Genomic DNA, 25,767 nt, shown 5'->3' on the forward strand with positions numbered 1-25,767 from the left:
CGCTCTCATCGTCATCCTCACCCGAGCTAGATTGCGTCACTGCGTATTAGTAGCTCAGCAGATCCCCCACCACCGAGATCACCAAATCCCTTCAAAGCTGGATAAATCCAATCGGCTGACCTGTAAAACTAATGCGCCTAAAAAACCGGCAGCACGTTGCGAGTTAAAACACAAAGCTTTGCACCATGTGCATGCCGCATGAGAATTTTTCTTCACTCGGCCGCTCACCGCCAGTAATGCCGCCAAGCACCCCAAAGTGACAGACACACCTCTTTGGGCCACTCTTCATTGGCCGAGAGATTTGTCCGTGTACATTGTTGGTAGCACGATTCCGCATGTCTGGTTTAGTTGAAGAAGTTGCCGCCCGTTGGCTGCAAGTGATTCGGCCTGCAGGGTCCCCCAACAGTGCTTCGAGATCTGCAGGCCAGTCTGTTGTATGGGCTTTGTCTTGAATCTCAACCCCTGCCTGCCTACATGAATACGGTGTCGTCACATCCCACGAGCATTTGCATTGGTCATAGCTTCTCATAATATTTACCTGCCTATATTTCCAAACATGTTGGACACTAATTGATCTGTCGCTTTCCTTGTTCTTTGTTTAGCAGAATCATCCGCCGGTACGTCTATTTGTACATCATCCGGTGCAGGGGCCGTCAGACGCCACAGGCGTATGGACAGTCCACAATTCGCAAATGTTTCACGATTCAAATGAGTGATACAATCAAGATATACTAAACTCCAGCAGAAAAAGAAAATAACAAATATGAAATGCCCTCGCCTATTTCAGTGTTCTGTGCCATCTTCGGGTGCTGAGTAAGGGTTAACGTGTGATACTAACTCAGCGTTTAGCCATTTGAACTTTTTCCCCGTTGGTACTTGTAAGCTACGTTGAAACAAGAACCAATTGATTGTGTAGTACTGATGCCTTTCATCTGCAAATCTTCTTTGGAAGTCTAGGATACAACATATCAAAGGCCTCATCTTTGACCACAGCTACTGAGCATCACGGGGTCTTCTGCTAGACTCATATTACCATGAGCCGGCTATTACAATCTCAACACCTTGCGCCAGAAGAAATTTAATAAAAAAAATCAACAGTATACCTCATTGAAAACTCTATTCCACTAAACATGGCCCTATGAGAAACGCACCGAAGCAGCTATTGAAATCAACCCGTATAGGTCATGCTTCATTCCTGACGCCGGAATACCCTTTGGATAAAAAGGCCCACAAACACCCCCAGGCAAGCAGTCAGAAGAAATACAGGCTAGAAAAAATTCAACTCTTTTGCCTTGCCTGCAAAAATTTTTTTGTCCAAGTCCCAAGTCTCATCACTCCACCCAGCTCATTCGAATCATACGTCGTTTCATGCAGTAAAACGTATCGTCAAAAGTCGTCGTCTCTACCCCTCTCCTTGTCCGCCTTTTCTTTCTTGCTCCACCATAGGCACCAGATGACAGGATCCTTTAACAAAGCCCTTTACACAATCATCTGTGCGATACCTGCGCCACCAAGGGTCTTGCTTCCAATGAATGCCTGGCCCTTGAGTCCAGCAAGGCCGTAGCAGATGGCAGTGAGCAGCAGGAAAACGGCTGCGGCGATCAAGCTCGAGCTCACAACAATGATGCTGAGAAATTGAATGATGGCCATGCCGAGGTAGGTACCTGCTCGAATATAGTTGGAGGAAACCTTGCGGATGATTTCGTCGAACTTGGAGGATGTCGGGCAGATTCTAAGCAGAAGAGGCACTTCGATGAACAGGATGACGAGAGACGAGGCCCTTGTGGTCTGATTAGCAGGCAGTTCAGCTCAGAAAGCGCGGGCCACTTACAGCGCAAGGGCGCAGAATATGATTAGGAGTGCATGCTTCGAAAATAGCGTAAAGATGTTGGCCAGCCCTGTTGCGAAACAGAGAATCATGGAAAGGATGCCGAACCTATAGGAGTTGACATTGTATTAGAAAAGGTCTCTTCTTTCAGTCCATTCTAACAAGAAAGGCCTCCAGCTCTATATCAGCGTCGCGCATCGACCCGCAAGACTGGTTCGGACACCGGTCTCACTCGCTATAATCGCATGCGAGGAGCCAAGAGCAAAGAGCGGCCGGCGCATCAGAGGCTTACCATTGTCCGTAAATACCTGTCGAGATGTAGTCAGCATCAACGCGATTCAACTCGGCGCTATTCGCAAAGGCCACGTACTGAAGTTCCGGGTCTGGAACTCTTCCTTGAGCGTCATTTTGGCGGTCTTTGGGTGAAGCTGTCCGGCAGCTATTCAGAACACTGTATTACTCGTAGTCGCCGAATGCGCGCAGCGGCCTTGCAAAGCGACAAGTCGGTTGAGAGAGACGGCAAGTCAAATGTCAAAATCGCGCGCTATGCAGCCTGAGTCGAGAATTGTCCGAGACGATTTGGCGGATTGCGGGTTTGTCGATGGCAAAGGAGGGAAGTGGAATGTCAGGAACGTTGTCCAAGAGACGAGGGTGACAAGCGCTGCTTCTGGCCAGGTAGATTTTAGGGCCCCTTGCGGTATAGCGGGAGGAACGAGTTTCCACGCGGGTACGAGAAGCGCCAGGTAGAGAATACGCGGTGCTTAGGGGTGAGACGCAGGGCTTAGTGGGGAGAAACGAGCCTGCTGCGCCCGCTGTTTTGTACCGGCGACCTGGCGCAGGTACTCCGTGCCCCAAAGCAACAGCGGGTTGAGACGGCGACAGATGCTGTATTGTGCTGTTTTGTGATATAGAGCTGGAGACTTCCGACAAAGGAGGAGATGCGGAGCAGCGTTTCAGCTGTTCTTTATACATTATGGATATATCTACGTAAGATTTCAAACAATTCACCCGTCATTTGCACCTTTTCTTTCAAACCTCCAGGCATCCCAATTCACCTCTAGGCATCTCCATTCAACTTACATCGCGGCCATCCTTTGTTACGTACGCCGGTACGTGGCAAAGAGGCTGCGGCGAAATCACTCTATTCCTTACTATTTATTGTGCACGTTGTCCAAATACTGTATACTAGGCGCTGTGGCGGAGTCAATGTCACTTAATTCGCCCTCAGCGCAGCAAACGTGCCCTTAAAGTTTGACTCGGCCATATGCCGTCTCCAATACTTGTTCGACCCAGTCCACACAATGAACTCACCATAACGCTCTCGCCACAACTTATTCCTCTGTTTCATACTCTTTTTGTCTGATTACTAAGTTTGTCGAGAGCACGGCCCGTTGATCCGGTGCCTGAGCGTTATGTCTCCAGCGCTATCTGGATGGATGGATTGGATCGTCGACTAGCAGAATCGTAAAAGACGTCGCCATGAATCGGCATCTGGACTCCGCACCCTGGAGTAGGTAATCGCCAAGCCAAGCCCAACAGCCCAGACCTTCGAATTCGCCTTCCGCCAAGAGCAACCAGCCGAATACGATAATGACTCCTTATCAGCACGTCTTGTGGGGAATCAGCCTAGAAGCATGTGAGGCTATGTTATATAACTGGGACTGAGACTGAGCTCCGGCCAGACTCGATTCCCCACCAAACTCCTCAACGCCGGACCGGTGCCGAGGGACGGTTACATCATATCACTCGTCTTATTTACCATAGCTTTTCTGCCATCACATACCAAAGAGCACTGATATCCAGCTATTCTCTTTAAGTTTAGCATTGTGATTTTCAGTTACAAGGTGCCTATTCTGTGGATCCTAACAACGATGCACCCGAAGCTAATTGAAAACAAGTCTAGTCCATCACTGGTAATAGCCGCATTGCCAACATGACTTTGACTGTTCTCTCAGATGAACAGGTCAAGGATATCCTAGAAAATCTGAGCCTGGACGAGCTGGAGGATCTCCGAAAGACGCTGGCCAGTGCTCTCCATGCCTTCTCTACCAGTCTAGGAACCGATGGCCTAGGCGTCTTCCAGCAGCCGCATCGAGTATCAACGCTGCATCCCGAGACTCAGGCCACGACCCTGTACATGCCATCATGCGGTCCAACTGGCATGGGCTGTAAAGGTATAAGCCCGCACTTGATTCATAAGACTTTCAAATATACTAACATTCAATCAGTGGTGTCTCTCACTTCTGGCGAGGCGGCCAAAGACCCCTCCATCCAGCAAATCAGCCCAACAGGCGTCGTCAACCTCTTCTCGCCCGACGGAAAGCCAATTGGCCTCGTCCACGCCAGCACGCTCACTGCGTTCCGCACAGCCCTGGCCTCGCTATGCCTCGTCTACCGCCGCAACCACGTCAAGACCATCACCGTCTTTGGCAGCGGCATGCAGGCCTACTGGCACGTCCGCCTGGCCCTCATGATGCGCGGCAGCACCGTCAAGCACGTCAACATCATCAACCACCGCTTCTCTGACAGCGCCGGCCGCATTCTGAAGAAGTTTGCCGTCATCCCTCCTGATGTAAAGGCGCGCGAGGGCTGGGAGGCGGCCAAGTTTACGATTCTGACGCCCACGTTCCACGAGTTCAACCGCCTGCAGAAGGAGTATATCCGCAACGCCGACATCATCTACTGCTGCACGCCGTCTCGGGAAGAGCTCTTTGATGCCTCGATTCTGACGAATCATGAGGGAAGAAAGAAGGGGAGGCTCATCGTCGCCGTGGGGAGTTATACGCCGGAGATGAGAGAGCTACCCGAGGGTCTCCTGCAGCTGGTCACAAAGCCCCGTGAAAAGGGCCATAGGCATTTCCACAGACACGCTGATGAAGGCGGCGTCATTGTGGTGGACACATTAGACGGGGTTCTGTCAGAAGCTGGAGAGATTATTGCCGCTAAGATTTCACCCACCCAGCTGGTCGAGTAAGTGTGCTTATATCATACACCCAGCATAACTGCATCAATATCGATATGTTAAGCTAACGATTGCCCCCCCAGACTCGGCGAACTTGTCATGCTTCACCGCATGGCCGTCGACGAGTCAGAGTCCGAAGCCTCCGACGTCATGTCACAAACGTCATCCTTCTCAGAACTAGACATCGCCGACAGGAGCCCCTCCATGAACACAGTCTATAGCGACATGCCATCGAGCCCTTCGAGTCCGACGTCTTCACGCAGCAAATCGCCCTTCCGGAAGCACTTTCGGAAATCGTCGAGCAACAACCTGTCTGACAAGGACAAGGAGAAGCAAAAGGACGACGGCCTCTCGCGCTGGCTACGGGACGGCACTGTTGTGTATAAGAGCGTCGGGGTGGGGTTGATGGACCTGGTGGTTGGAACGGAGTTGGTTGAGCTTGCGAAGCAGAAGAATATTGGCACGCAGATTGAAGGCTTTTGAATACGATGGTACGCGATGATGGATTTGCCCGGTAACAGATACAGCGTTGGATATTCATAAATGATGATAAATGGGCAGCATAATGGTTAGGCCGCGCGAATTACATAAACATGCCACGAGCTCATTTCAGTTTATATATGAAAAAGGAAAGGGTTGATAAAATGAGTCAGTGAGTTAACGGGCAACAAGAGTGTTTGAAGGAATCAATTTCCCTGTTAAATATCAGGTATCCAATAGTTTCTATATTAGATTGTTCTCCCTATAGAGGTACGAGAACTAATAACTCAAAAAACAAGAGCTCGTTTTCTATTCATACAAATTCATTCCCATGCTCCGCCGGTCTATTTTACTCGGCAACCCAGACGGCACTCATACCCATACCAGTACCAATGCACATGGAAGTGTTACCAATCTTCTTGCCCGTCCTCTTCAGCTCATACAGCAGCGTTGAAACCTGTCTCGCACCAGTGACGCCCAGAGGGTGACCAAAGGCAATAGCACCGCCCTTGGGGTTGATCTTGTCATGGGAGATGCCCAGCTGGTCGGCGCACCACAGGCACTGACTAGCAAAGGCCTCGTTGATCTCAAAGATGTCGACATCATCCTTGGAGATGCCAGCCTTCTCGAGCGCCTTGGGGATGGCCTTCCAGGGGCCTTGTCCCATGAGCAGGGGCTTGACACCGACGACAGCTCCAGCGACGTACTTGCCGATAATCTCCTGGCCGAGCTTCTGGGCGGTTGAACGGCGCATCAGCAGCACGGCGGCAGCACCGTCGGAGATCTGGCTGGCGTTACCGGCGTGGATGCTGCCGTCCTTTGCAAAAGCAGGGCGGATCTTGCCGAGCGACTCGGCGGTGATGCCGTCGCGGATGCCGTCGTCGCGATCGACAACAACCTCCTTCCACTCCTCAGTTTTGGGATCCTGGACCTTGGTCTTGATGGGGGCGATTTCATCCTTGAAAAGGCCAGCATTCTGGGCCTTGACGGCCTTTTGGTATGACTTGGCGGCGAACTCATCTTGGACCTTTCGGCTGATGCTGAGATCTTTGGCCATATCCTCAGAGAGCTTACCCATGGGGACCTTGCAGTTAACGGCCTCCTCCCACTGCTGGAATTCATCAGAGAGCTCGGACACGGCGGCAGGGCTAAGATGGCACGTCTTGTTAGCTTTTTCCCCCCCTCATTTTTTACACGAGCATAAAAACTCACCCGTAGTTCATGCTCATGCTCTCAGCACCAGCACCAATACCAATATCAATCATACCAGCCTTGATCTGGTTGGCGACATCGATAACGGCCTGCAGACCAGACGAGCACTGTCGGTTCAGCGCTCGGACAGCGGTCTCCTCCGTGAAGCCAGCAACAAAGGCGGCAGCGCGGAACTCGGTGGCGCCGGCGCCGGGAGCAAGCACGTTGCCGACGGCGATATCCTCAACGAGGGCAGGGTTGATCTTGGAGCGCTCGAGAAGGGCCTTGAGGACGCCAGCGAGGAGATCGCCTGCGGGGGTGTCCTTGAAGCCTCCCTTGCCGCCCTTGGTGAAGGCGGTGCGGCAGGCGGCGGTGACGACAATCTATTGCGAGGTATCCACGTGAGTATTTAGTTCATGTATATGGGGATTTTCGACTGCGTGGATGATGAAGAGAGCGTACATCGTCGGGGTGCTTTTCCAGCAGCTTCTCGCGGCCCCCAGCGGTGGGGTTGCCGGAGATCTGGCCTCCGATCTGAGAAATCCGTGCGACAGCTATAGCGAGGCCCGTGTTAGCTAACTACAAAGTAAAACTAGAGATGGACGTGGTTGTACAAGAATCACTTACCGCTCATGATGAAGATGTGTAGAAGCTGGAATACAGAAACCAAGGTGAGAATATGCGACACGAAAGGGATGGCCGATGGATATGCAGAGACGGAGGTGGTAAAGGACGAAAAAGGCTATAAAAGGGAAAGGAATCAAAGATGTGAGAAGAGAGAAAACGGATGCCCGCGGCGTATATAATCAAAGCAGCTGAGCTCCCGGTTGACCTCGGATGTTTTGTCCGTGTCCAGAAATGTCACAAAAACGACGTAGCCAGCGTCAGCCTCCATCTCGGCCGAGGCATCTCTGAGCGTGCGGCGAAACTAACGGCGTGGTTCTACTACCCGCATTTTCCTTAGCGCGCTTTCACATGCCGACAGCACAGGCTTCCCCAGCTTTTTGGGGGGCTTCTAAACTGATGCGCCTCTGCTCCGTCACGAGGCGCGGGATCAATAATCATAAGCAGCCCGTTCGTTATTTTGCCTCGTTGGAATTGTCAGTTGTTGGCCACAGATAGTTTGTAATGGCGACTCGAGTAATGAAAAGTCAGGTGCAAGATGCATTTACAGTCTGCTCCATATCCATGTCTAGCTGAATGCGGCAGTCCACTCTGCACCGACTCGACTCTGCCGGCACATGCTTGAGAAGCTGTTATTTGCAGGCTCCAGGTCTGGTTTGCTTGTGAAAAGGGTAAAATAAGGGTTAGTAGTCACCAAATCCATCATGCATCATCTTAGCATGACGTCTGGTTGGTGCTATTCTCAGATTCAGATCTAGATTGCCAAGCGCTTATATACACCACATACACATTCATGCACCTCCTCGTCAACATTTGTAACTGAATTATTATTTTAGATGGGTATTTCCAAATTCATATTCCACTCGCTATTATACACATTGTACATTCTTACACACACCCCAAACTCTCTCCCCAGCAGCCATCACTTATGCCTTGGTCTCATCGCTGCTCTTCTCCACCACCTTGTCCTCAGGTGAAAACTTCAGGCTGATGCTGTTCACACAATGGCGCTCATCCGTGGGCGTCGGGAACCCCTCTCCCTTGAAAACATGACCCAAGTGGCCGCCGCAGTTGGAGCAGACAATCTCGGTTCTGACGGAGCCGAAGCTTCGGTCCTCGTGCCGGGTGACGGCGCCGGGGATGCTGTCGAAATACGCCGGCCAGCCGCAGCCAGAGCTGAACTTGTGCGTTGCCTTGTAGAGCGGCGCGTCGCATGCGGCGCAAGTGTAGGCGCCCTCCTTGGGGTAGTGCTTGTCAAACTCTCCAGTGCCAGGGGCTTCAGTTCCCTTTTCTCTGAGAATCCTGAATTGCGCTGTGGTTATTGTTAGCAAACGAGTGCTTGGCTTAAGAGGGGGACAAACACATACTGGGATTCAGAATGGCGCGCCACTCGTCATCGGTTCGCTGATCGGGATAAGACATGTTGGATGATGGCTTGGATGAAGAACCGAACAGAGCGCTCAAAAAGGGGATGCTCGACATAGATTGCAATCGAAGAGGCTGCAGTGCGCGCTGTGAGATCTGATGCGGGGGCTTAATGCGGGTGAAGTTGGACAGAGTGAAGACGAATCGTGAGAATGTATGCACAAAGCGCATGAAGGCGAAAGTTGTGTTGATGGATTTAAAAAAGGCGACAGAGACGACTTCTTTATATGTATTGATGAAGGGGCCTTTGCTGTTGTTAATTGCCTTGTGAGGTAGTATTTGGAAGACGTTGAGCAGCTGGTACGAGGTTTTTGACAAATCGCTGTATAGCCGCAATGGAATCGGATCAATTGCATCATCTAAAAGAGGGTCGTGATAGGCCAAGCGCCAGCTTCTGCACTGTATTCTGCCTTCTAGGGCTCTGTGAAGCGCCGGGACATCAGCGCTAGGCCGCAATAGCGCACCTGACGCCCCGTAACGTTGGAATCTGGAAAACAGCGCTGGAGCTTTAGCGCCGCTTTTGCTTAAGTAGGAGGCACGAGCCTTATTCTCAGCTACCTGACGACTGTTTCATGTAATGAAGCGAGAACAAAGATTACAGTGATGTTTCTGGATGATATGTGTTCAATCCAGACCGCTCCACCATGGTCTCGTGCAGTCTCGCTCATACACTATGAATGAAATATTGATATCTTTAATTGAATCATCATGTTCATTTCTAAAACACATCGATGACGCAGCAGCTGAACACAAGAACTCCCGTCTACAATAGCCTGTACTGCAGAATGGGTTGCGTCGCAAAACCCGCCAAAATTGCGCCAGCTCCAGGGTAGGCCGCACGACCCAGCGCCCCGGATTTCCGAAGTCTTCCCGGCCATGTCTGATACAGGAGGCGGCCTTCGTGGGGTGCGGTCAAGTTGCAACTAACTTGGTGGAAATATCAAAGTGGCCACGACACGTTGCTCTAGGCTGCCGTTTTCCTGCTCTTACAACCACATACTTCGAAACCCGGCGACATATCGAATCTTCGTCTATAGAGTCTCTCATCTACTTTTTCACGACAAATCCGAACCGCCATGTCGAGACGAGCTCCCAATCCCGGCGCCGAGCGGGCGGCGCAGAACCAGGCGACCATCAAGAGTCTCCTGAAGCTCGAGCCCAACAAGGTCTGCGCCGATTGCAAGAAGAACAAGCGTACGTCAATCTGCCATTTTGAGTCTCGATTCTGCCATTCTATATATTCAAGAAACTAACGCATGAATCATCGTCCAGACCCGCGATGGGCCAGCTGGAATCTGGGCATCTTCATCTGCATCCGATGCTCTGGCATCCACCGTGGCATGGGAACCCACATCAGCAGAGTCAAGTCCGTCGACCTCGATTCATGGACCGACGAACAGCTCCAGAGCGTCCTGAACTGGGGCAATGCGCGCGCAAACAAGTACTGGGAAGCAAAGCTGGCAGCCGGCCACACGCCTTCCGAATCCAAGATCGAGAACTTTATCCGCACCAAATACGAGCTGAAGAGATGGGCGATGGATGGGCCGATGCCAGATCCCTCAGAATTGGACTCTGCAGCCGACGACGACGTCCCGTTGAGTATTGTCAAAGAGAAGCAGGTTGTCGAAAGGAACGAGTCGATCAGGAAAGCCTCGATTGGACAGTCCCAAGCACCTCGAAGGTCTCCTCTGCCTGCGCCCGCGGTGGGAGACCTCATCGGCAGCGATGATCCTGTGCCAGCACGGGCAACTAGCGGACCTCCCGTTGGCAGGATCACTCCCAAGGCTGAGCCCGCCCCTCCGAAGACGACTGGCACCAAAGATTCTCTACTTGGATTAGACTTCCTCGGTGAGGCCAGCGCGCCGCCCCGGCCTGCAAGCACCCCTGGAGTGAGCTCCGCCCAAGCCCAGTCAAGGCCAGACCTTAAGCAGTCTATTCTATCATTATATGCTTCCGTTCCTAAGCCGCAGCCTCCGCAACAGCAGTACCAGCAGCAGGGATTTGGAGGCCCGGCCTCCCCAACCTTTAGCCACCACTCTCAGGGCTCGATGGGCGGCTCGATGGGCGGTTTCAACGATGCTTTCGGCAGCTTGAACATTGGAAATGTCGCCGCTCCCAAGCCGGCACCAGTCGACCCCTTTGCCAGTCTGGGCACTAGGGCAGCAGCATCCCAGTCCGCCAACAGCAGTGCCTTTGGCGGTTTGAGCGGAGGCAACTTTTTCAACTCGAAGCCTGCACAGCCTGCACAGCCGTCTCACCAGTCGAAGCTGTCCAACTCCAGCTCCGGATTTGGAGGATTCGGAGACTTTTCGTCGCCCATGGCTGCTGCCACGGCCCCTGCTCCCAAGGCGTCTTCTGCCATGGACGATCTCTTTGATTTCTCTGCACCCGCCACGACCATCCAGCCGACTTCTCCGCCTGCCACGCAACCGAGTGCTCCGGTATCAAGCTCGGTTTTCAACCTCTCCTCTCCCCAGACCAAGCCCGCTGCTCCCGCCCCTGCGCCTGCACCAAGCTCGGCCGCAACCGCGCTGGGTGGAGCCAACCTATCGGGAGCTGACGTCTGGGGTGGCAACGAGTGGAGCAGCGGGCCATCCACGGCCGCGCCGATAGCTCAAAAGAGCCCTTCGCTGCCAAAGGCTTCAGCATCCAGCCTTGGATGGGAGGGAGGTGCCTTTTCCAATACGCCCATTGTCCCCGGATCCGGTGGAGGCTTTGCCCCGGCTCCCAAGGTCACGGCCGATGAGGAGTTTGGCGGCTGGGCGAGCAGCACCGGCGGAGCTAACTCTGGCGTGACACCCAACCAGGGAGGCTTTGGAGGAGCCAGTGACGATTTGTTCAACAATGTCTGGCAGTAGGGTGTCCCTCTTTTCTGATTTTTCCTTTCCATGAAGAGGAGTTGGCAAGACAAGGGGAGAAGTTTATATCATCTGTTGCACAATTGGGTAGGCGGGCATGTTAACGGGCGTTTTGCATGTTAGGAGTCTTGTAGATTGCACGAAGAAAAAAAGAGAAAGGAGGCATAGAGTTGCGCGGCCACGGCATTCATGTCTGCCTGTGGTGTTGATGAATCTTATGTGATTTATGTCTTGGAAGTATTTATTGTATAATTGATAATGTTCCCTAAATTTATTTATTGCCATAACCATACAAAAAAAATTGATATGCTCATATAAATCAAATGAGAAACAACTCCGGATAGCGCGCCAGGGGTATTCATTGTCTTTCGAAGCCGAACCGCATCTTCCCCTTATCCTAAAGGCCAGTTACCAAAGAAAAAAAGGAATTAAAAAGAAAAAAAGGAATTAAAAAGAAAAAAAATAGCTGTACACGGCTTGCTCGCCTGTCTAGTATGTATACGCCCCCATATCCCACCTTAGACCTTGTTTGTTTCGCCATCGCCTTTGCTTGCCCACCCAATGTCTCAAAAGATCAATTTGAGGCCATAGTAGAGCAGTAGAAACGCCCCGATGATGATTCCCGCAAGCTTTAATATAGCGACGTTGTTTCCGGAAGCGGCCATGCGCGTTAATCGCGACGCTGATCCCTTGAACTGGGAGGTCATGGATGTGAATGTATCAGACTAAAATAAGGGGCAAACGCTCCCCGGTTAGCAACGAAGATAATATGGAATTTGTCGGTATTCCTTCGACGAGGGAGTTGGAGAAAGCTGGCATACAGTGTTGTCGATGACATCTTGAGCACGAGCATTATCGTATATGTCGACGGTGACGCCGCGCAGGGCGGTTACTTTGGAGGAGAGCTCCTCCAGACGAGCGTTGTTCTGGCGCTCGCGCTCGTAGGCTTCGGACATGGTGGCGGTGGTTTAGGATAGGCACTTCGGTGTATTGATTCGCTTCTCTCAATGTTTTGCGCAGAGCGCTCTGCAGATATTGACAGGGCTGTGTTGTTGTTGTTGTTGTTGTTGTTGTTGTCTTGGAGTTTGGAAAGCCCAGCTTGTCTCGTAGATTGATTATTCGAAGGGAGTGGTGATGAAAGCCGATTGCGCTCGTGGAAAAAGGATTCGTCAAGGAGGTCTAAAGACGCTATTGGCTGCTGTGGCGGTAGCGCGCAAATAAAAGTCAAAGTAAAAATTAAAGGGCGAGTAAATAGGCTCGATACTGTGTGAAGAGAAGGAAATAGTCGCGATGGTTTGATTCCAAGTGGATGACGATGGCGATAGGCCGGAGGCTTGAGTTCGTGTCGGAATGAATAATGGTCCGGGGGAACAGCGAGTCGGATGGACGGTGCTCTTAGTCAGTTTTGGCCATTGGTGCAGTGGCGGGAACAAGCCCCCTTCTACGCTTTCAGGCGTTTCAGCGCTCTTCCACAGGCGCTTCTTAGTGACATGCAACCGCACGAGATTCCGCACCGCCACGCAAAACCACGCGGCGGTGGGGCCGGAAATCCGGGCTTGGAGATGCTGTGCCAATTGATGCTTCCAAAGCGCTGATCGAGCTGCGTGTCTGAGCGAAATACACGGAAGCAGTCCAAGTTGGCTTTTAAGTTGATTCGTAATGCGACGCGTTTAAGGTATAACTAGAACGAGGTTCCCGCGTATTGCTGAGGTTGCTGAGTCGATCCAGCTTCTTCTCCATTTCTATATATTTCTTCTTCTCGCCCATCGCTGTGCTTGGAATTTGGAGATGAAGATGCTCGTTTTGTGGCTGAGCGACCTCTGATCGACGGAACGCTCTCGGAAGAAAAAAAAAAAAGGACCAGACCAGCTAAAAAGGGCTGGCCTTCCATTTTTTTTCGCCTCAGCCCCAACTCCGACCAAACTCCAGCACTGTCACGATACCTGCACCCGCTGTCAAACTGCTAAAATTCCAGGGCGCTGCCCACTGTCCAGCCCGTAAACACAGCACGTCACCATCAACAAGGGTACGACAGGCAACATCCCGGCTCGCAAAAGGTACCCCATACACGCTGCATACGCCGGATCCTGCCCGCAATCGCCGGTACCTAGTACCGCGGACTTTGGCTCCCCTCATACACCCCGCCGCGGTCGCCGAGTTCCAGGCGTATTACTGACTGGATCCGTTATTTTCTTCAGTGTTTGCCTGTATGGACGTGCTGACGCAACCCACCCTCTCTCTAGGCAGTTTCCTGTGCAGCATCCAGTCCTCGCTCTATATACTTTTGTTTTATTTTTATATCCTCGTCAGCCTCTGCTTCTTCAGCCTCCGGATCGCCCTTCGCCAGCATCGCTTGCGAGACCGCCTTGCGCAGGCCACGCCAGACACGATGGGCATCAACAACCCTCTCCCCGCCTCCATGGCGTGTAAGTGACTCGATTGATGTTTAATTCGCGCGCGGCCAGCAACTTTGCGGCGCCGTGAACGCAGAAGCTATCTGTGAGCTTTGTGAAGCTTGAAACTGACTTTTTACTGTTAAACAGCCGAATGCAAAAAGTGCGGCAAGATCCTCACGTCATTCATCAACCCGCGACAGGCCTTTGGCCCGGACAAGATCATCCCGCCCTCGGTCCTCTCCAACGCAAAGGGCCTCGCCATCATCACCGTCTTCAAGGCCGGATTCCTCGGATCTGGTCGATTCGGCAGCGGCCTCGTCGTCGCTCGACTGCCCGACGGCACTTGGAGCGCCCCGAGCGCTATTGGGACGCTGGGAGGAGGTTTCGGCGGCCAGATTGGCTTCGAGCTGACCGACTTTGTCTTCATCCTCAACGACACCTCGGCCGTCAAGACGTTTGCGCAGGCCGGGTCCATCACCCTGGGCGGCAACGTGTCGCTGGCGGCGGGCCCCGTTGGGCGCAATGCCGAGGCCGCCGGCGCAGCGTCGCTCAAGAGCGTGGCCGGCATCTTCAGCTACTCCAAGACAAAGGGCCTGTTCGCCGGCGTGTCGCTCGAAGGGTCCGCCATCATCGAGCGCCGCGACGCCAACGAGAAGCTCTACGGCACGCGGTACACGGCGCAGCAGCTGCTTACGGGGTCGGTGCCGCCGCCGCCGCAGGCCGCGCCCCTCATGACTATTCTCAACTCTAGGGTCTTTGCCGGCATGAGGCAGGGCCAGTCCGACGACACCATGTACAACGACGTGCCCGTGTACGACGACAACCACGACGACGTCGTCTGGGAGGGCCGCCAGGGCGCTGCGTACGGCGAGGGCCAGCGGTCCAACCGCTCGCGATCAAACACCTGGCAGGACGATGTGTACGACAGGGACAGCTTCAATGCGCCGTCGCGCTCAAACACCGTGGGCGGTGGCACGAGAGGCTTTGGCGACGACTACAGGTGGCATGATGCGCCGGCAGCGGAGAAAAAGGTTCCCCCTGGCCGTCCTACTGCTCCAAAGCCTTCGTTTGGAAACCGACAGGCTGCCCTGAAATCAAACGAGGCCGTCGCCCTGTTCAACTTTGACGCAGACCAGCCTGGCGACTTGGCCTTCAAGAAGGGCGACATCATTACGATACTCAAGAAGACGGATAGCGATAACGACTGGTGGTGAGTACCTATTTGCTTTGCCTTGATGTCCAACTGCGCACTGTTGGTAGGGAGCATTGTACGAGAGAGAGGCTAACACCACACGTCTAGGACCGGTCAACTTGGAGCACGGCACGGCATCTTCCCGAGTAACTACGTCAAGATGAGGGAGTGAAGAGATGGAAATCGAGATACCTGTGATACCTACGATACCACAAAGACTGCTGCTTTTTTCATTTTCTTTTTGCCATCAATACTTTCTACCTTTTTCCTTGTTATTTTTTTTCTCTTCTTGGAAAAAGGGATTCCAATTGGAAGGATACCAACTTGTTTTAACACGGCTTTTTACTCGAAACGGTTTGAATTGAATCTTGTCCTCTTTTTTTTCTCTTCTCTTATACACGCCTTTTTCTGGTGCTCTTCTGGGTATATGAAGTTTCACGTTTGATGGATAGCCATATTTTTTTCTTCTTGGAACTGAGAGAAGATTGCGGTGGGTGGTGATGAGTTAGGCGTAGGGATAAGAGAAAGATTTTTTTTTGAGAAAGCAATATTACCTCCTTTGCGTTGAAATTTTGTTTTATTGCCTTTGCGAGAGCTTTTTATTGCTTGGCTATCCTGTGTCTGCTACATGTATCGCTCATGTTCGGCGTTTATGCTTTTCAAAGAGATATCCTCACTCTGCCACTCCTTCTTTCGTTTTGACAAACTCATAGGCATTTAGTCCATTCGCATTATACGATAGCAATGAATGTAGGCCATTCAATCATTCACATCATATGTTACATTCGTCATCCCGTTGATCCTCATAGTACGATAAGCGAATAATGCAAGACGTAACGCTGGCGTATGTATATTAAGATGATTGCGTACTAGTAGTACCTACCAACAATAATACCAATGCCGTATCTGACTTCCATCTCGACACACGTATTTTCCTATCCGATGTATTCTCCAAAAGCGGTTTTGAGATGCCCAAGATATAATGGATAGATGAAACACTGTATAAAGACAGTCTTGAGATGAGTTGGTTAAAGACCTTTTCAAGACCACTGCTAGCACCAACGGCCATTGGGACACAGGTTCTATACAAACGTTCACTCCTGATTTCACTTTAATCCATCGTATTTCATCTGACTTAGCTCGTTAAACCAAAACTCTGTTCGAATAGCTTGGATTTGCTCCAAGTAGAATTCAGCGTAAGAAGCAGCATTACAGCCCCGGCTGAGGTCTTCATTATATTGGTCAAACAATTGAGAAGTGGCTTTGTTCGCCCTCTCTAGTAGGATAGGGTCAGCGATCAACATAGTGGTTGGCTTAGTCTCTTCCAAAGAGGAGTGATAAATTGGGGTGTCGCTGGCTTGTGAAACTTTTGATCGGGGTGGAGTATGATGCAAAACAAGCTGAGAGTCATCGTTATTCGAGTCTGCCATTTTGGTACTTTCTTTTCTGTGTACATCCGCATTCTTGTCCATGATTTTTTTCTCCTGTGAGTTGCTGTGCCGCTGATTCTGCTTAGCCCTCGGCTTTGATTTGGCGACTTTATGATCTTTGCCTTTTAAGAATGGCAAACTGCGCGTTCGGGGCAGGAATTTGCGAAAATCTTGCCCCAGTTGCAATTGAAAATTGTCATCAGTCGTGTCTGTAGCTTGTGAGGAGCTGTCCACAGAAGTGAGACTCTCTTGGCTGCTTGAAGGGCCAAATTGGGGGTCTAGTGATGTATCGTAGCTTGTAACTGACGTTTCTGAAAGCTGTGAATGATTGAATAGTGAGTTGGGTTCAGATATAGACCGATAGCTTGATAAAGATGGCATATCCGCATAGTCGGTGCAGAACGTTGGCTGACTGTTTGGCATTGGTGAATTAGGGGCCTCATTTTGGTCATCGACAGGTAAAGCATGTCGCAAAGGAGAACTAATGAGCGGCTGATACATTATTTTTGATTGATTGATATTAAAATTTTGATGACTTGGATGTGGATTAAACACCGTTGCTGGATCACTCTGTCGGCGCGACTGCTGTGGTACGTTGTATGGTGGAGGGTGATGAAAGCACTGATCCTTCATGCCCAATGGAAGCAGTTGTGATAAAGGAATATCGGAATTCAACATGGATGTGAATGAAAAGTTCGATTGAGAGAGTTGTTGTGCTCCATTCCCCAAGGGGGTAAACGAACTCAGGCGTGGTCCGGAGTGATATGAATAAGGCCCTGGATCGGATTGAGCCGTAGTATCATTGGTGTCAATAGCATGCAATGCGGGAGGGATGCCATTTTGAGCACGGTATCCAATACGTTTGAGTATGTTTATTGCGTGATTGAAGTCTTGCTTCATTTCGAATGAAACCACTACATCCTGTTGAATTTGATGAATTTTTATGCGTATACTGAAAGACGGCTCATGGATTCTCATGATTTCTCTCTCGCTGTTTGGTGTTTCACTGAGATCTGCAAGTTGTATAGAAAACTAATGCCATTAGACGACCGCCAAATATACGAAAAGAAAAGAAAAGCATCTTCGGAAATACGAACTATTCGTTGAAGCCCTAGATGAGATTGAAACAACAGATTGCTGTGATTTCCGGTGGTACATCGCTGAGCTTCTAGGGTAGCCGTCAAGGAACTGTCCAAGTTGGCGGCGTCATACGTGCTGTGGGTGGCCCCGCCATGGATCTCCAGACGCTTGAGAGGACATCCGGACAGTGGGAGTGCCGTCATGGCTGGAAATGCAGAATTTTGTCTTTTTTTTGGTGTAGTAGCGAATGATGCTTGGCAGATACGCGGCGAAACGACTGTCGCAGTAACTCAAATTGACACGAGATTGAAAAAAGGAACCCAGACTGCAGTCCCGAATTTGTGTTGTTTTGTCGCTTTGCAGACTAAGAAAGAGCTGCTGCGGGCTTGTTCGATCTGAGATGCACCAGGAAGCTACCATGGCAAGGCTCCGATTGGCTGAAGCGGGGGGCCATCTCACGTGTAGATAAGATTGCTTGTGCGCCAGCCGATTTTCGTCGCGCCGCGCCAACCACGATGGCTGCAGCCTTGCCAGAGACCACGCGAGGCGACTTTGGTGCCGCCGATTTCTCCGTCGATAAGAGTCGCAGGAGAGAGTTTGGACGGATCCGTTGCGGAACTCGATCGTGGCGCATTTGACCGAACCATATACGACGCCTATTTGGCCCAATTCCACCGACACCGAAGACGCGCAAGGCATAAATAGCGGGAGCATCGTTTGCCAGCAGCGACCACTGCGCCTGGCATCGTCCAATTCGACAACAGCCGTCGATAAATCAATAAAGCGCAACCGAACTTCGACTGGTATTCGCCAAAATGACTTCATCTCCCCAGGAAGTGCCGCTGCACTCCATCGAGAGGACACCTGAATATGAAGACTTCATGACCAAGCTCAGGGATTACCACACCCTACGAGGCACGACGCTAGACCCAGAACCCAAGGTTGGAATGATCCATTTGGATCTGTTCAAGGTCTTCAATCATATTGTCGCGAACGGTGGATACGACAAGGTATCAGAAGAGAAGCTGGCATGGCGTCGAATGGCAGCAGAGCTTGGCCTTCATTCCAATAACGAGGCATCAACGGCTTTTGCTCTCAAGGAGAAGTTCTACAAGAACCTGGCAGCATACGAGATCAAAACAGTCCACGGAAAGGAACCGCCGCCAAAAGATATCCTTGAAGATGTCACTGCTAAGGGTGCGAGCCTCCTGACACGGACGAGAGAAAACTTCCGCGGCAAGAGAGAGAGCAATGTCGGGGCCACAGACAGCCCTGCCTCTGGTGATGATGGCACCCCGACGCGTGAACGACCGGCACCAGATCCTGTCTCAAGCGCTCGAGCTTCGCGCGGCCTTCGCGAGGCGCCTCCGCAAAGAGTCATTTTCCAGCCCGATACAGGCCCAGCCCGAGCCACAAGACAGGCGTCAAACCAACAGGGCAACAATTCAGCCTCCCCAGCCCTGAACCACGGCCAGCAAGCCCCCGCCCACCATTCAGCCGTCCATCCCATGCCGCCAATGGCAATTCACAACAACTCAAGAGGTCCCTCAATCTTACACCATCCCCCCAACTCTGAAAACACATCACACCTAGTCACTTCCTATCAACCGAAGCCGATGAAACCACTCCAACTACGTCCCGTAGCAACTCCAAGCAATGCGCCAAGCGAATTCTTTAAAGCAAGGCTACCGCACCGCTTCGCTCTGGATCCTGCCAACAGACAGCCCATGCAGCCTGGTAGTAAGTTTGAGTTTTGAAGAGACATCCTCAGAGAGATTCGCGCTGACGCTAATCGTTTGTAGCTGGCTTTGATGGCCCTAATATCTACACTCGGTGCCTGAATGCCCTTCGTTCCGGTGTTACCGCAGAGCAAGCTTTTGCGCTCAACCACTTGGTGAAGATATCATTTGAACGAGGTGATAAGTACAAGTTTGACTCTTTCCCGGGACTGGCCGAGGGGCTTGTTGAGAAGGCACTGCAGATAGGCAGCCTCTTCTACTACGTCGACTGGACTGTGTCTTGGGACTCCTTTGCCGAATCAAATGACGTTGGCTGTTTGGATGGCAACTACGGCACACCAGATATCCTAGAGAGAATCGAAAACTTGATTGAGCGAGAGATACCAGACGTTATCCAGACCGAAAAATTTGCCGATGAGATGGTCTTGACAACTGAGGCGATACTTACCATCAGAAACATGGTGACGCTGCCTGAAAATGCGCACAACATGTCGGATTTTCACCCAGTGAAAGACTTGATATGCATTCTTTTGCATCTGCCCGCGAGAGATTCCCTTACGGAAGTCAAGCAACTTGCTCTTGATATTGCGGAGCAGCTGACCCCCCTTTATGATTCTGGAATCTGACGATCCCTTATACAAGAGCCTTTTATCTCAGCTAGCATCCGAAGACCGAGGAACCATTTTGACAGCACTTCGTGCACTTGGTAGGATTTCTGTGAACCTAGAGGCTACAAACAAGCTGGGTGAAGTTCCAAGCCCGGTGCTTCAGCGGATCGTGAACTGGCTTCTGCTGAACGATGATGAGCTCATTGATGCTTGTCTCGACTTTCTGTATCAATACACTGCAGTTGTGCCGAACCTTGACAACCTAGTACGGTCCATCGTGCCCGACAACTTGGTCCAGCAACTTATTCGCCTGTTGGCTCACGGTGCTCGCAAATATACCAGGGACTACACAATTGAGCAGGAGCAGAGGCTGCCAGCCAAAGACGACATCGCTCCAATGCCCGATGACCTCTTGCAAGAAATGCTCAGACTAGAAGAGCCTGATCGAGTCCACCAGTGGGTCAAGTGCTTCTTTGAGGAAGACAACCGGTCCTTTATCACCCAGCTCGCCGCCTGGCAGGCTTACCAGTCGGCATTCGCCACCCCATTGAAGACAATTAATCAACCAATGATCACACCTGCCGATTTCATCAGGAACAGCACGTCTGTCTACAAGGACTCCAACGCCCAAGTGCTCCGAGAGCCTGGTGACCCGCAACAAAAGTTTATCATCCACGGTATTCGCGCACGACCAAGGCCCCTCGCTTTTGATGGTTCCGAATATGGCCGCTGTTTGTGGGCTACGAACAATGACAAAAAGAACGAGAAATGCGGCCATTTCTATCTAAAGCAGGAGGAGATGTGGAACCACATTCTCAACGCCCACCTGAACGAACAGAGGGGCGCCAACGGCCAGTACACTAATGCCGAGAAGGAATTCCAGTGCACATGGGGCGAGTGTACCAAGTACGAAAAGCCGATCAAGATGAACCTGCAGAGCTTTGCGCGGCACATCACTACCCACATCTCCACGATGATCCCTGGCCCGAATGCCGTGCATAGGCACCAGCGGAGCCAGTGGATCGTCCCGGCAAAGACGATGAGCATCGTGCTGGAAGAGACGCCAACCTTCCGAGATGAGCGGACGCCCGACGCCCCTCCCCAGGCTGGCGGTATCCCGCTAAGCGCCGTGCTGGTGCTCCGTAACATTGCCCGCAATGTGGTCAAGACGGAGGCTGAGGAGGAGCTTCTCAAGGAACAGTCTAGGACTCCTGAGAAGGGAGGATGGAACGAGAAGCTCTTCCGGCCGCATTTATCACAGCTATATGGCATTTTGGCGGAGAATCTTGCCATGGTACGTAGTACCTTTGTTAATCTCCTTGTTTGTTTACTATTTACTGACATGACTTGTTTTACAGAGTCCATATATTGCGTCCCTGCTGGAGCTAATCATACCGGTGCCTGAACGCGATTAGAGAGCCGCAAAACCGCTATAATCAAAGCTCGCAGCATTATGATGCACCAGGTATCTTATACCACCGGTTTAGACGAGAAGCAGTCACGAACTCAAGTTGGACGTATACAGCTGAGAGAGCTCTCCTGCTCTGCACTTTTTTTTTTGGTTTCTTTCACAAGATGTTTGGGGGGGAAATGTGACATGTAACAGTAACAGTATGATACGAGGTTTAGCCACGCGTGGTTCTAATACCCCGGCGTTTATGGATAATGATGGATGGATGGACGGAGGAGGTGGGATAGTGAAGAGGTCTAGGTACTAGTTATTTTAGGGAGCCGAGTTATGCTTGCCTTTTTGGTTTGCTCACCGTTTAGGGACTGATTTATAGCGAGCTATTGCAAGAAATCCTTCTTTTTAACAGACAAAATCTCAAAAATGGTCACACACCACTTCCATGCTGCCCTCTTATACTGGACGAAGCTGTAACAAAAAGAAAGCAGCAAATCACAAGAGGGAATACATATCACTGTGACAAACGAAACAGCCCCCTGCTTCCATTTAGCGAGAACTATGCTGCTCGTCAACGCCAATTCGGCACACAGCCATGACAATAGCGTCCTGCAAGGTTTGCCGCTTTCCCCTGTTCCTGGTAAAGCCACGCCGGTACAGGATGCCACAAAGTGAGGCTAGTAAAGTAAGGGAGGCCACCCTACCTGGTGCTGTACTGATAGCCTAACAATGGAGAGGCACGGAGAGTACATGGTGCTACTGCAGACATCAGGCGCTAGGCGCCAATGCAATGCACCACAACCTGACCAGCCAGAACGACACAATGCAGACCTTTCAGTGTGAATGCTTGGGCACTTGCATGTGATATGGGTGCTTCACAAATCAACAAACAGCCATCATTCTTTTCTCTTCAAGGGATTCGGAGGTGTGCTCCGGAAGAGGAGGGCGGAGAGGGGCCGGATCTGCATAAAGGCTGCTTGGAAGCTCTCAGACGCATCGTCGGGTCTCGCCTTTCGTCGGGTCACGATAGATCAGAACCTAAAATCTCGGGAAAAGATGATACGATACAACTGCCTCTTGAAGAGGTACCAATCCATAACTCGAATTGGCGCGGATTACCAAGTTGTCATGCGACGGGATGCGATGGGATGCGACGCGAATGCAATGCAGTAGACTGTAGATAGTCGATAGCGGCCGCGACAGTTGATGGGGCGTCGCCGCGGTCTGGACAACGTGATAATGAGCTGACCGGAGAGCAAGTGGTGTTAAGGGGGCGAGCGCCGCGTTGCCATTGAGCTTCAAGCGTACCTTCACCCTCTGCAGAGCCTGCGAATGGTCTGCTAGAAGCTAATCTTGTTCGTATTGTTGGACTGAGCTGCTCCGAGGCGCGTGGGGTAGGATTAGAGCGTCCGGGATGCACCACCACATCTTGCCCGATGTGGGGGGAGGCCGGTTTCCGCCCAAGAAGCGCCCCCCCGTCCCTCAAAACTGAAAACTGACGATACCTAAAGAACAAGCGTGAGTCGTGGGAGCCGCAGCCGCACTCTGGAGGATGTCTCCTGCGTGGTGTGTGCTTGTGTGTGGATAATCATCCAGAGACGCCAATTCAATAGATCGCGTCTCGACTGCCGGCAATGCAGCTTTGGCCACACCATCTTGCCGCTGGTGAGGAGAAGAGGGTCTAGGCAGCTACATAAAAATTTTCTGGTCACTTTTAGCATTGGAGCCCGCACCCAACTTTGCAGTCTGCTAGGACCTAGTATCTTGTGTTGGTGGTCTGAGCCTCATTATTGTGCCAACTAAACCGCTGTTAGTAAATTGGAAATTCTCTCCGGAACACTGCTCCATAGTAGAGGAGCGTCGTTCCCGAAGCCCCGAAATGAAAGCTTCATCCTAGCAAGGTCAGGAGGACACGAGGGCACCCAAAACGAAGCTGACGAGTATCGTTGGAGGTGGTGGCTCAGGGGCTGACGGTACATACCAACCGTCAGCCGGCAACCGCACGGCTCAGTCGCCAACCATCAATTGGGAAACGTGGGGAGCCGGCAACGGTGTCGTGCTCCGGCCCCCGGAAATAAACCCAGGCCAATCTCGCAGTGGTCATGCGGACAGTTTGATTTTTTCCGCATTGGTTCGCGAAATCCGGGGTGTCGGCAGGCAGAGTGAACAGGAGCTTTGACCAGCTCTTGCGGGTGCGATTGCGGATTGTTAGAGGCTCTCTCTGTATGGGATGATCAAGTAAGTCTTTGTGTGTAGTCGTCTTGATTGCTAGTTTTTGAGAGACATGGTCTGAATTCAGCCAAGTGAAATGAGCGGGTAGCATATAGAATGGCATCCTTTCGACAGAGGAGAGGCTGGAACGGTGCATTGGGCATACGAGGAATGCCAGCCATGTCTTGTCTGTTTTTGCACCTGAAGCCACACACGCCCGATGACCTGAGACAATGCAATGCATGTCAGCTACCACATGACGCCGTTTGTAGCTGGGTAGATTCTGAAAGAGGGCATCAGTACCGTAATTTACTCTCAACATTTTAAAAGAGAAAAGGGGGCCAAAAACATACCCGTATATACTTGTACATCAGTTCCACGCTCCTGGAGAGACCCTGTACTATGTAGCAGCGCTAACAAGGGTGAGCTACCCTTGCCAGACCTCCCTCGCCAAGGAGGCTTCGAACAACCTTATTAACGACCACACTGGCGTCTTCCCGTTGCGGGAAAACGGTAGAAAACTGCGCTAAAGTAAAACGGTGGGGAGACCATCCTCACGGTGTACGCGGCGAGGGCTGATCGCATCGAGGACCCTGAGAAACAAGTCCTGACGATCCGGATAAGTCACACAGTGAGATGGCTGGTTTATCCTGGTTATTCTCGCTTACAGCCTCAGTCTCGTGACACGAAGCAATGTCGCTAATACGATGTTCTCATGCTTCGTGGGATGACGATGCGACGACTCAGGGGTGATCATCCCACACATACTGTGTAGAGAAGGACAAGACAGCCTCAAGCGTTGAGATGCCAGCTTGGCTGAGCCCAATGGCCGGAGACAGATGACCGTGGCCGAGATCGCAGCAACTTTGGGCATGTGTTCCCGTTTAGCTGCAAGCAGGACGTCACGTTAGCACACCGCATTTCTTGTGTTTCAACGCTTCTCCCCATCCATCCTTTTGCAAAAAATTTCTTCATCCTAGCTCGCTTCCCCTCTTGTGTTGCTTGCTTTGATATGTTTTCCATGGACCAAAAGCACTCTGTGTCCCCAGAAGGCTTGCTGTAAGCTTGCTCCAGAGCCCCGTAAACCTCTAGGCAGACGTATTTCGATACTCCATACCATCTCCACGAGGCTGGGGGTATGGAGCCGTATAATCTCAGCGTACGGGTACCTTTTTTATCTTCTGTGGAAGCAGAGTGCTCCGCTTCTAGCAGCCAAGCTGCGTCCGGGTCCCATTGCCTGATCGGCAACCATGTTCTCTGTCAATTCGTGCGTGGGCCCTGTGGACCGCAGTCTTTACGGTCTCCACAGAAGTTTCCTCATGTTGGTGTGCCGTGCTTCCAGAAGCCGATGCAGAAGCCCCAGCCAATACCTCAGTGGCGCGCAGGACGTGGGGGGGAGGCTGGATGCCGGAGCTGACATGGGCCGCCACTTTTGTAATTAAATTCTGTGAAGCAAACAAGAAAAAAAAATGAAAATAAAAATGGGATATGTGGCTTCATCGGGATCTAACTTTTTTCCCACCTCGTGGCCTCAACGGTTGATGCTGAGAACAATCAGGAAGATTCAGGGGTCCACGGGGTCCTCTGGAGGCCCGCTGACGCCATGAAACCCACGCTGGCCGGGATCAAGGCAAGGACAACGGACAGCAACAATGCGTCATTGAGGCCTTTATCTGACTCGTTTAGATGTATCTTGGTATTCGTAAGAGTGTTTGATGCTTGATGCTTGATCTTTTTGAGTCGAGAGGTGCATGTCTAGTTCATTGATTGGAAAAATCTTTTACGGCGCCATCGGCTGCCATAGCCGAGGTTTCTTTCTTTGGAAACAAAAGAGGGCTTCGTTTGGTCGTCGCTTCTTAGAAGATGGGTGCGTCAGCCACGGTGCTTCAAGATTTCCTGTTGCAGAGACTGCCGCAATCCTTTGGCTGAGTGAGACGCATTCTCTGGGGGAAAGCTCCTGTAATATAGGTAAGCATGATTCCTTCGTAGGCTGTAGTCCGACAGGAGCTCGTCGCTCACGCCGCATCTTCTGCATGTACGACGACAGTTGCCCTGCAGTGAGGTTGTTGGTACACATGTAGCTGTAGCTGTAGCTGGCCTCTATCCCGCATTCTCCAACTTCTGCTACTAGCAGTAGCTCGACTTCACGATGCTCTGGGCGGGACCGGATTCATGCCAGGGAGGGTTGCGTTGCGCCAAAACGTTCCGGCAGCGCCACATCTACCGTCGCACCCAGGAACCACGGCTGGCTCCCTACTTTCGGGGCCAGTGGGAACCCCCACGGGCGCGCCAAAGAATGTCGATGCCTGGGAGGTCCATCAGGGCCTAGAAAGCTGAG

General features: G+C 51.6%; 11 protein-coding genes across 12 annotated transcripts; 5 read left to right on the plus strand and 6 right to left on the minus strand.

Annotated features, from left to right (window-relative positions):
• Nucleotides 1–1,479: 1,479 nt before the first annotated feature.
• Nucleotides 1,480–2,235, minus strand: TrAtP1_007704 (uncharacterized protein; the record flags this gene model as incomplete). Its single annotated transcript, XM_014092544.2, has 4 exons — nt 1,480–1,780; nt 1,832–1,936; nt 2,121–2,136; nt 2,199–2,235. 4 exons carry the CDS (start codon nt 2,233–2,235, stop codon nt 1,480–1,482), a joined length of 459 nt encoding a protein of 152 aa, XP_013948019.1.
• A 1,294-nt stretch (nt 2,236–3,529) lies between these two features.
• Nucleotides 3,530–5,492, plus strand: TrAtP1_007705 (uncharacterized protein). Its single transcript, XM_014092545.2, has 4 exons — nt 3,530–3,672; nt 3,727–4,002; nt 4,057–4,798; nt 4,874–5,492. The coding sequence occupies exons 2-4, from the start codon at nt 3,762–3,764 to the stop codon at nt 5,271–5,273; spliced, it is 1,383 nt and encodes a 460-aa protein (XP_013948020.2). The 5' UTR covers nt 3,530–3,672; nt 3,727–3,761; the 3' UTR covers nt 5,274–5,492.
• Nucleotides 5,493–7,347, minus strand: TrAtP1_007706 (uncharacterized protein). The gene is made up of 4 exons (XM_014092546.2): nt 7,089–7,347; nt 6,924–7,015; nt 6,483–6,844; nt 5,493–6,418 (listed from the first exon to the last, which is right to left on the minus strand). Exons 1-4 carry the CDS (start codon nt 7,093–7,095, stop codon nt 5,620–5,622), a joined length of 1,260 nt encoding a protein of 419 aa, XP_013948021.1. The 5' UTR covers nt 7,096–7,347; the 3' UTR covers nt 5,493–5,619.
• A 553-nt stretch (nt 7,348–7,900) lies between these two features.
• On the minus strand, nt 7,901–8,862 carry TrAtP1_007707 (uncharacterized protein). The gene is made up of 2 exons (XM_014092547.2): nt 8,453–8,862; nt 7,901–8,397 (listed from the first exon to the last, which is right to left on the minus strand). The coding sequence occupies exons 1-2, from the start codon at nt 8,679–8,681 to the stop codon at nt 8,012–8,014; spliced, it is 615 nt and encodes a 204-aa protein (XP_013948022.2). The 5' UTR covers nt 8,682–8,862; the 3' UTR covers nt 7,901–8,011.
• A 520-nt stretch (nt 8,863–9,382) lies between these two features.
• TrAtP1_007708 (uncharacterized protein) lies at nt 9,383–11,577 on the plus strand. Its single transcript, XM_014092548.2, has 2 exons — nt 9,383–9,704; nt 9,783–11,577. Exons 1-2 carry the CDS (start codon nt 9,587–9,589, stop codon nt 11,366–11,368), a joined length of 1,704 nt encoding a protein of 567 aa, XP_013948023.1. The 5' UTR covers nt 9,383–9,586; the 3' UTR covers nt 11,369–11,577.
• A 357-nt stretch (nt 11,578–11,934) lies between these two features.
• TrAtP1_007709 (uncharacterized protein) lies at nt 11,935–12,324 on the minus strand (the record flags this gene model as incomplete). The annotated part of the gene is made up of 2 exons (XM_014092549.2): nt 11,935–12,093; nt 12,190–12,324. The coding sequence occupies 2 exons, from the start codon at nt 12,322–12,324 to the stop codon at nt 11,935–11,937; spliced, it is 294 nt and encodes a 97-aa protein (XP_013948024.1).
• A 388-nt stretch (nt 12,325–12,712) lies between these two features.
• On the plus strand, nt 12,713–15,722 carry TrAtP1_007710 (uncharacterized protein). Its single transcript, XM_014092550.2, has 4 exons — nt 12,713–13,425; nt 13,612–13,794; nt 13,912–14,974; nt 15,065–15,722. Exons 2-4 carry the CDS (start codon nt 13,758–13,760, stop codon nt 15,126–15,128), a joined length of 1,164 nt encoding a protein of 387 aa, XP_013948025.1. The 5' UTR covers nt 12,713–13,425; nt 13,612–13,757; the 3' UTR covers nt 15,129–15,722.
• A 75-nt stretch (nt 15,723–15,797) lies between these two features.
• On the minus strand, nt 15,798–17,816 carry TrAtP1_007711 (uncharacterized protein). 2 transcript variants are annotated; one of them, XM_066113634.1, is made up of 2 exons: nt 17,484–17,816; nt 15,798–17,399 (listed from the first exon to the last, which is right to left on the minus strand). In XM_066113634.1, the coding sequence occupies exons 1-2, from the start codon at nt 17,542–17,544 to the stop codon at nt 16,063–16,065; spliced, it is 1,398 nt and encodes a 465-aa protein (XP_065969720.1). In that variant the 5' UTR covers nt 17,545–17,816; the 3' UTR covers nt 15,798–16,062. The 2 variants fall into 2 exon arrangements, with proteins under 2 accessions (XP_065969720.1, XP_013948026.1); XM_014092551.2 differs by having other exon boundaries at nt 15,798–17,418.
• Nucleotides 17,817–18,281: 465 nt separating this feature from the next.
• Nucleotides 18,282–19,831, plus strand: TrAtP1_007712 (uncharacterized protein; the record flags this gene model as incomplete). Its single annotated transcript, XM_066113635.1, has 2 exons — nt 18,282–19,206; nt 19,269–19,831. The coding sequence occupies 2 exons, from the start codon at nt 18,282–18,284 to the stop codon at nt 19,829–19,831; spliced, it is 1,488 nt and encodes a 495-aa protein (XP_065969721.1).
• A 379-nt stretch (nt 19,832–20,210) lies between these two features.
• On the plus strand, nt 20,211–21,228 carry TrAtP1_007713 (uncharacterized protein; the record flags this gene model as incomplete). Its single annotated transcript, XM_014092552.2, has 2 exons — nt 20,211–21,107; nt 21,172–21,228. The coding sequence occupies 2 exons, from the start codon at nt 20,211–20,213 to the stop codon at nt 21,226–21,228; spliced, it is 954 nt and encodes a 317-aa protein (XP_013948027.2).
• A 1,977-nt stretch (nt 21,229–23,205) lies between these two features.
• Nucleotides 23,206–25,506, minus strand: TrAtP1_007714 (uncharacterized protein; the record flags this gene model as incomplete). Its single annotated transcript, XM_066113636.1, has 6 exons — nt 23,206–23,439; nt 23,683–23,712; nt 23,783–23,829; nt 24,198–24,317; nt 25,339–25,386; nt 25,449–25,506. The coding sequence occupies 6 exons, from the start codon at nt 25,504–25,506 to the stop codon at nt 23,206–23,208; spliced, it is 537 nt and encodes a 178-aa protein (XP_065969722.1).
• Nucleotides 25,507–25,767: the final 261 nt, after the last annotated feature.

This window comes from Trichoderma atroviride, chromosome 4 (assembly GCF_020647795.1).
Source record: "Trichoderma atroviride chromosome 4, complete sequence".
Lineage (NCBI taxonomy): Eukaryota > Fungi > Ascomycota > Sordariomycetes > Hypocreales > Hypocreaceae > Trichoderma > Trichoderma atroviride.

Bases quoted from the DNA above. Each gene is read 5' to 3' on its own strand.
- TrAtP1_007705 (XM_014092545.2), top strand. From the start codon at position 3,762: ATGACTTTGACTGTTCTCTCAGATGAACAGGTCAAGGATATCCTAGAA. The intron at 4,003-4,056 runs GTATAAGCCCGC...ACATTCAATCAG, and splicing joins AACTGGCATGGGCTGTAAAG to TGGTGTCTCTCACTTCTGGC. The intron at 4,799-4,873 runs GTAAGTGTGCTT...TTGCCCCCCCAG, and splicing joins TCACCCACCCAGCTGGTCGA to ACTCGGCGAACTTGTCATGC.
- TrAtP1_007706 (XM_014092546.2), bottom strand. The intron at 6,845-6,923 runs GTACGCTCTCTT...ACCTCGCAATAG, and splicing joins TGGAAAAGCACCCCGACGAT to ATTGTCGTCACCGCCGCCTG. The intron at 6,419-6,482 runs GTGAGTTTTTAT...GTGCCATCTTAG, and splicing joins AGCATGAGCATGAACTACGG to CCCTGCCGCCGTGTCCGAGC.
- TrAtP1_007707 (XM_014092547.2), bottom strand. From the start codon at position 8,681: ATGCGCTTTGTGCATACATTCTCACGATTCGTCTTCACTCTGTCCAAC. The intron at 8,398-8,452 runs GTATGTGTTTGT...CAATAACCACAG, and splicing joins GCGCGCCATTCTGAATCCCA to CGCAATTCAGGATTCTCAGA.
- TrAtP1_007708 (XM_014092548.2), top strand. From the start codon at position 9,587: ATGTCGAGACGAGCTCCCAATCCCGGCGCCGAGCGGGCGGCGCAGAAC. The intron at 9,705-9,782 runs GTACGTCAATCT...ATCATCGTCCAG, and splicing joins CGATTGCAAGAAGAACAAGC to ACCCGCGATGGGCCAGCTGG.
- TrAtP1_007710 (XM_014092550.2), top strand. From the start codon at position 13,758: ATGGGCATCAACAACCCTCTCCCCGCCTCCATGGCGT. The intron at 13,795-13,911 runs GTAAGTGACTCG...ACTGTTAAACAG, and splicing joins TCTCCCCGCCTCCATGGCGT to CCGAATGCAAAAAGTGCGGC. The intron at 14,975-15,064 runs GTGAGTACCTAT...CCACACGTCTAG, and splicing joins GATAGCGATAACGACTGGTG to GACCGGTCAACTTGGAGCAC.
- TrAtP1_007711 (XM_014092551.2), bottom strand. From the start codon at position 17,669: ATGACGGCACTCCCACTGTCCGGATGTCCTCTCAAGCGTCTGGAGATC. The intron at 17,419-17,483 runs GTTCGTATTTCC...TAATGGCATTAG, and splicing joins ATCTAGGGCTTCAACGAATA to TTTTCTATACAACTTGCAGA.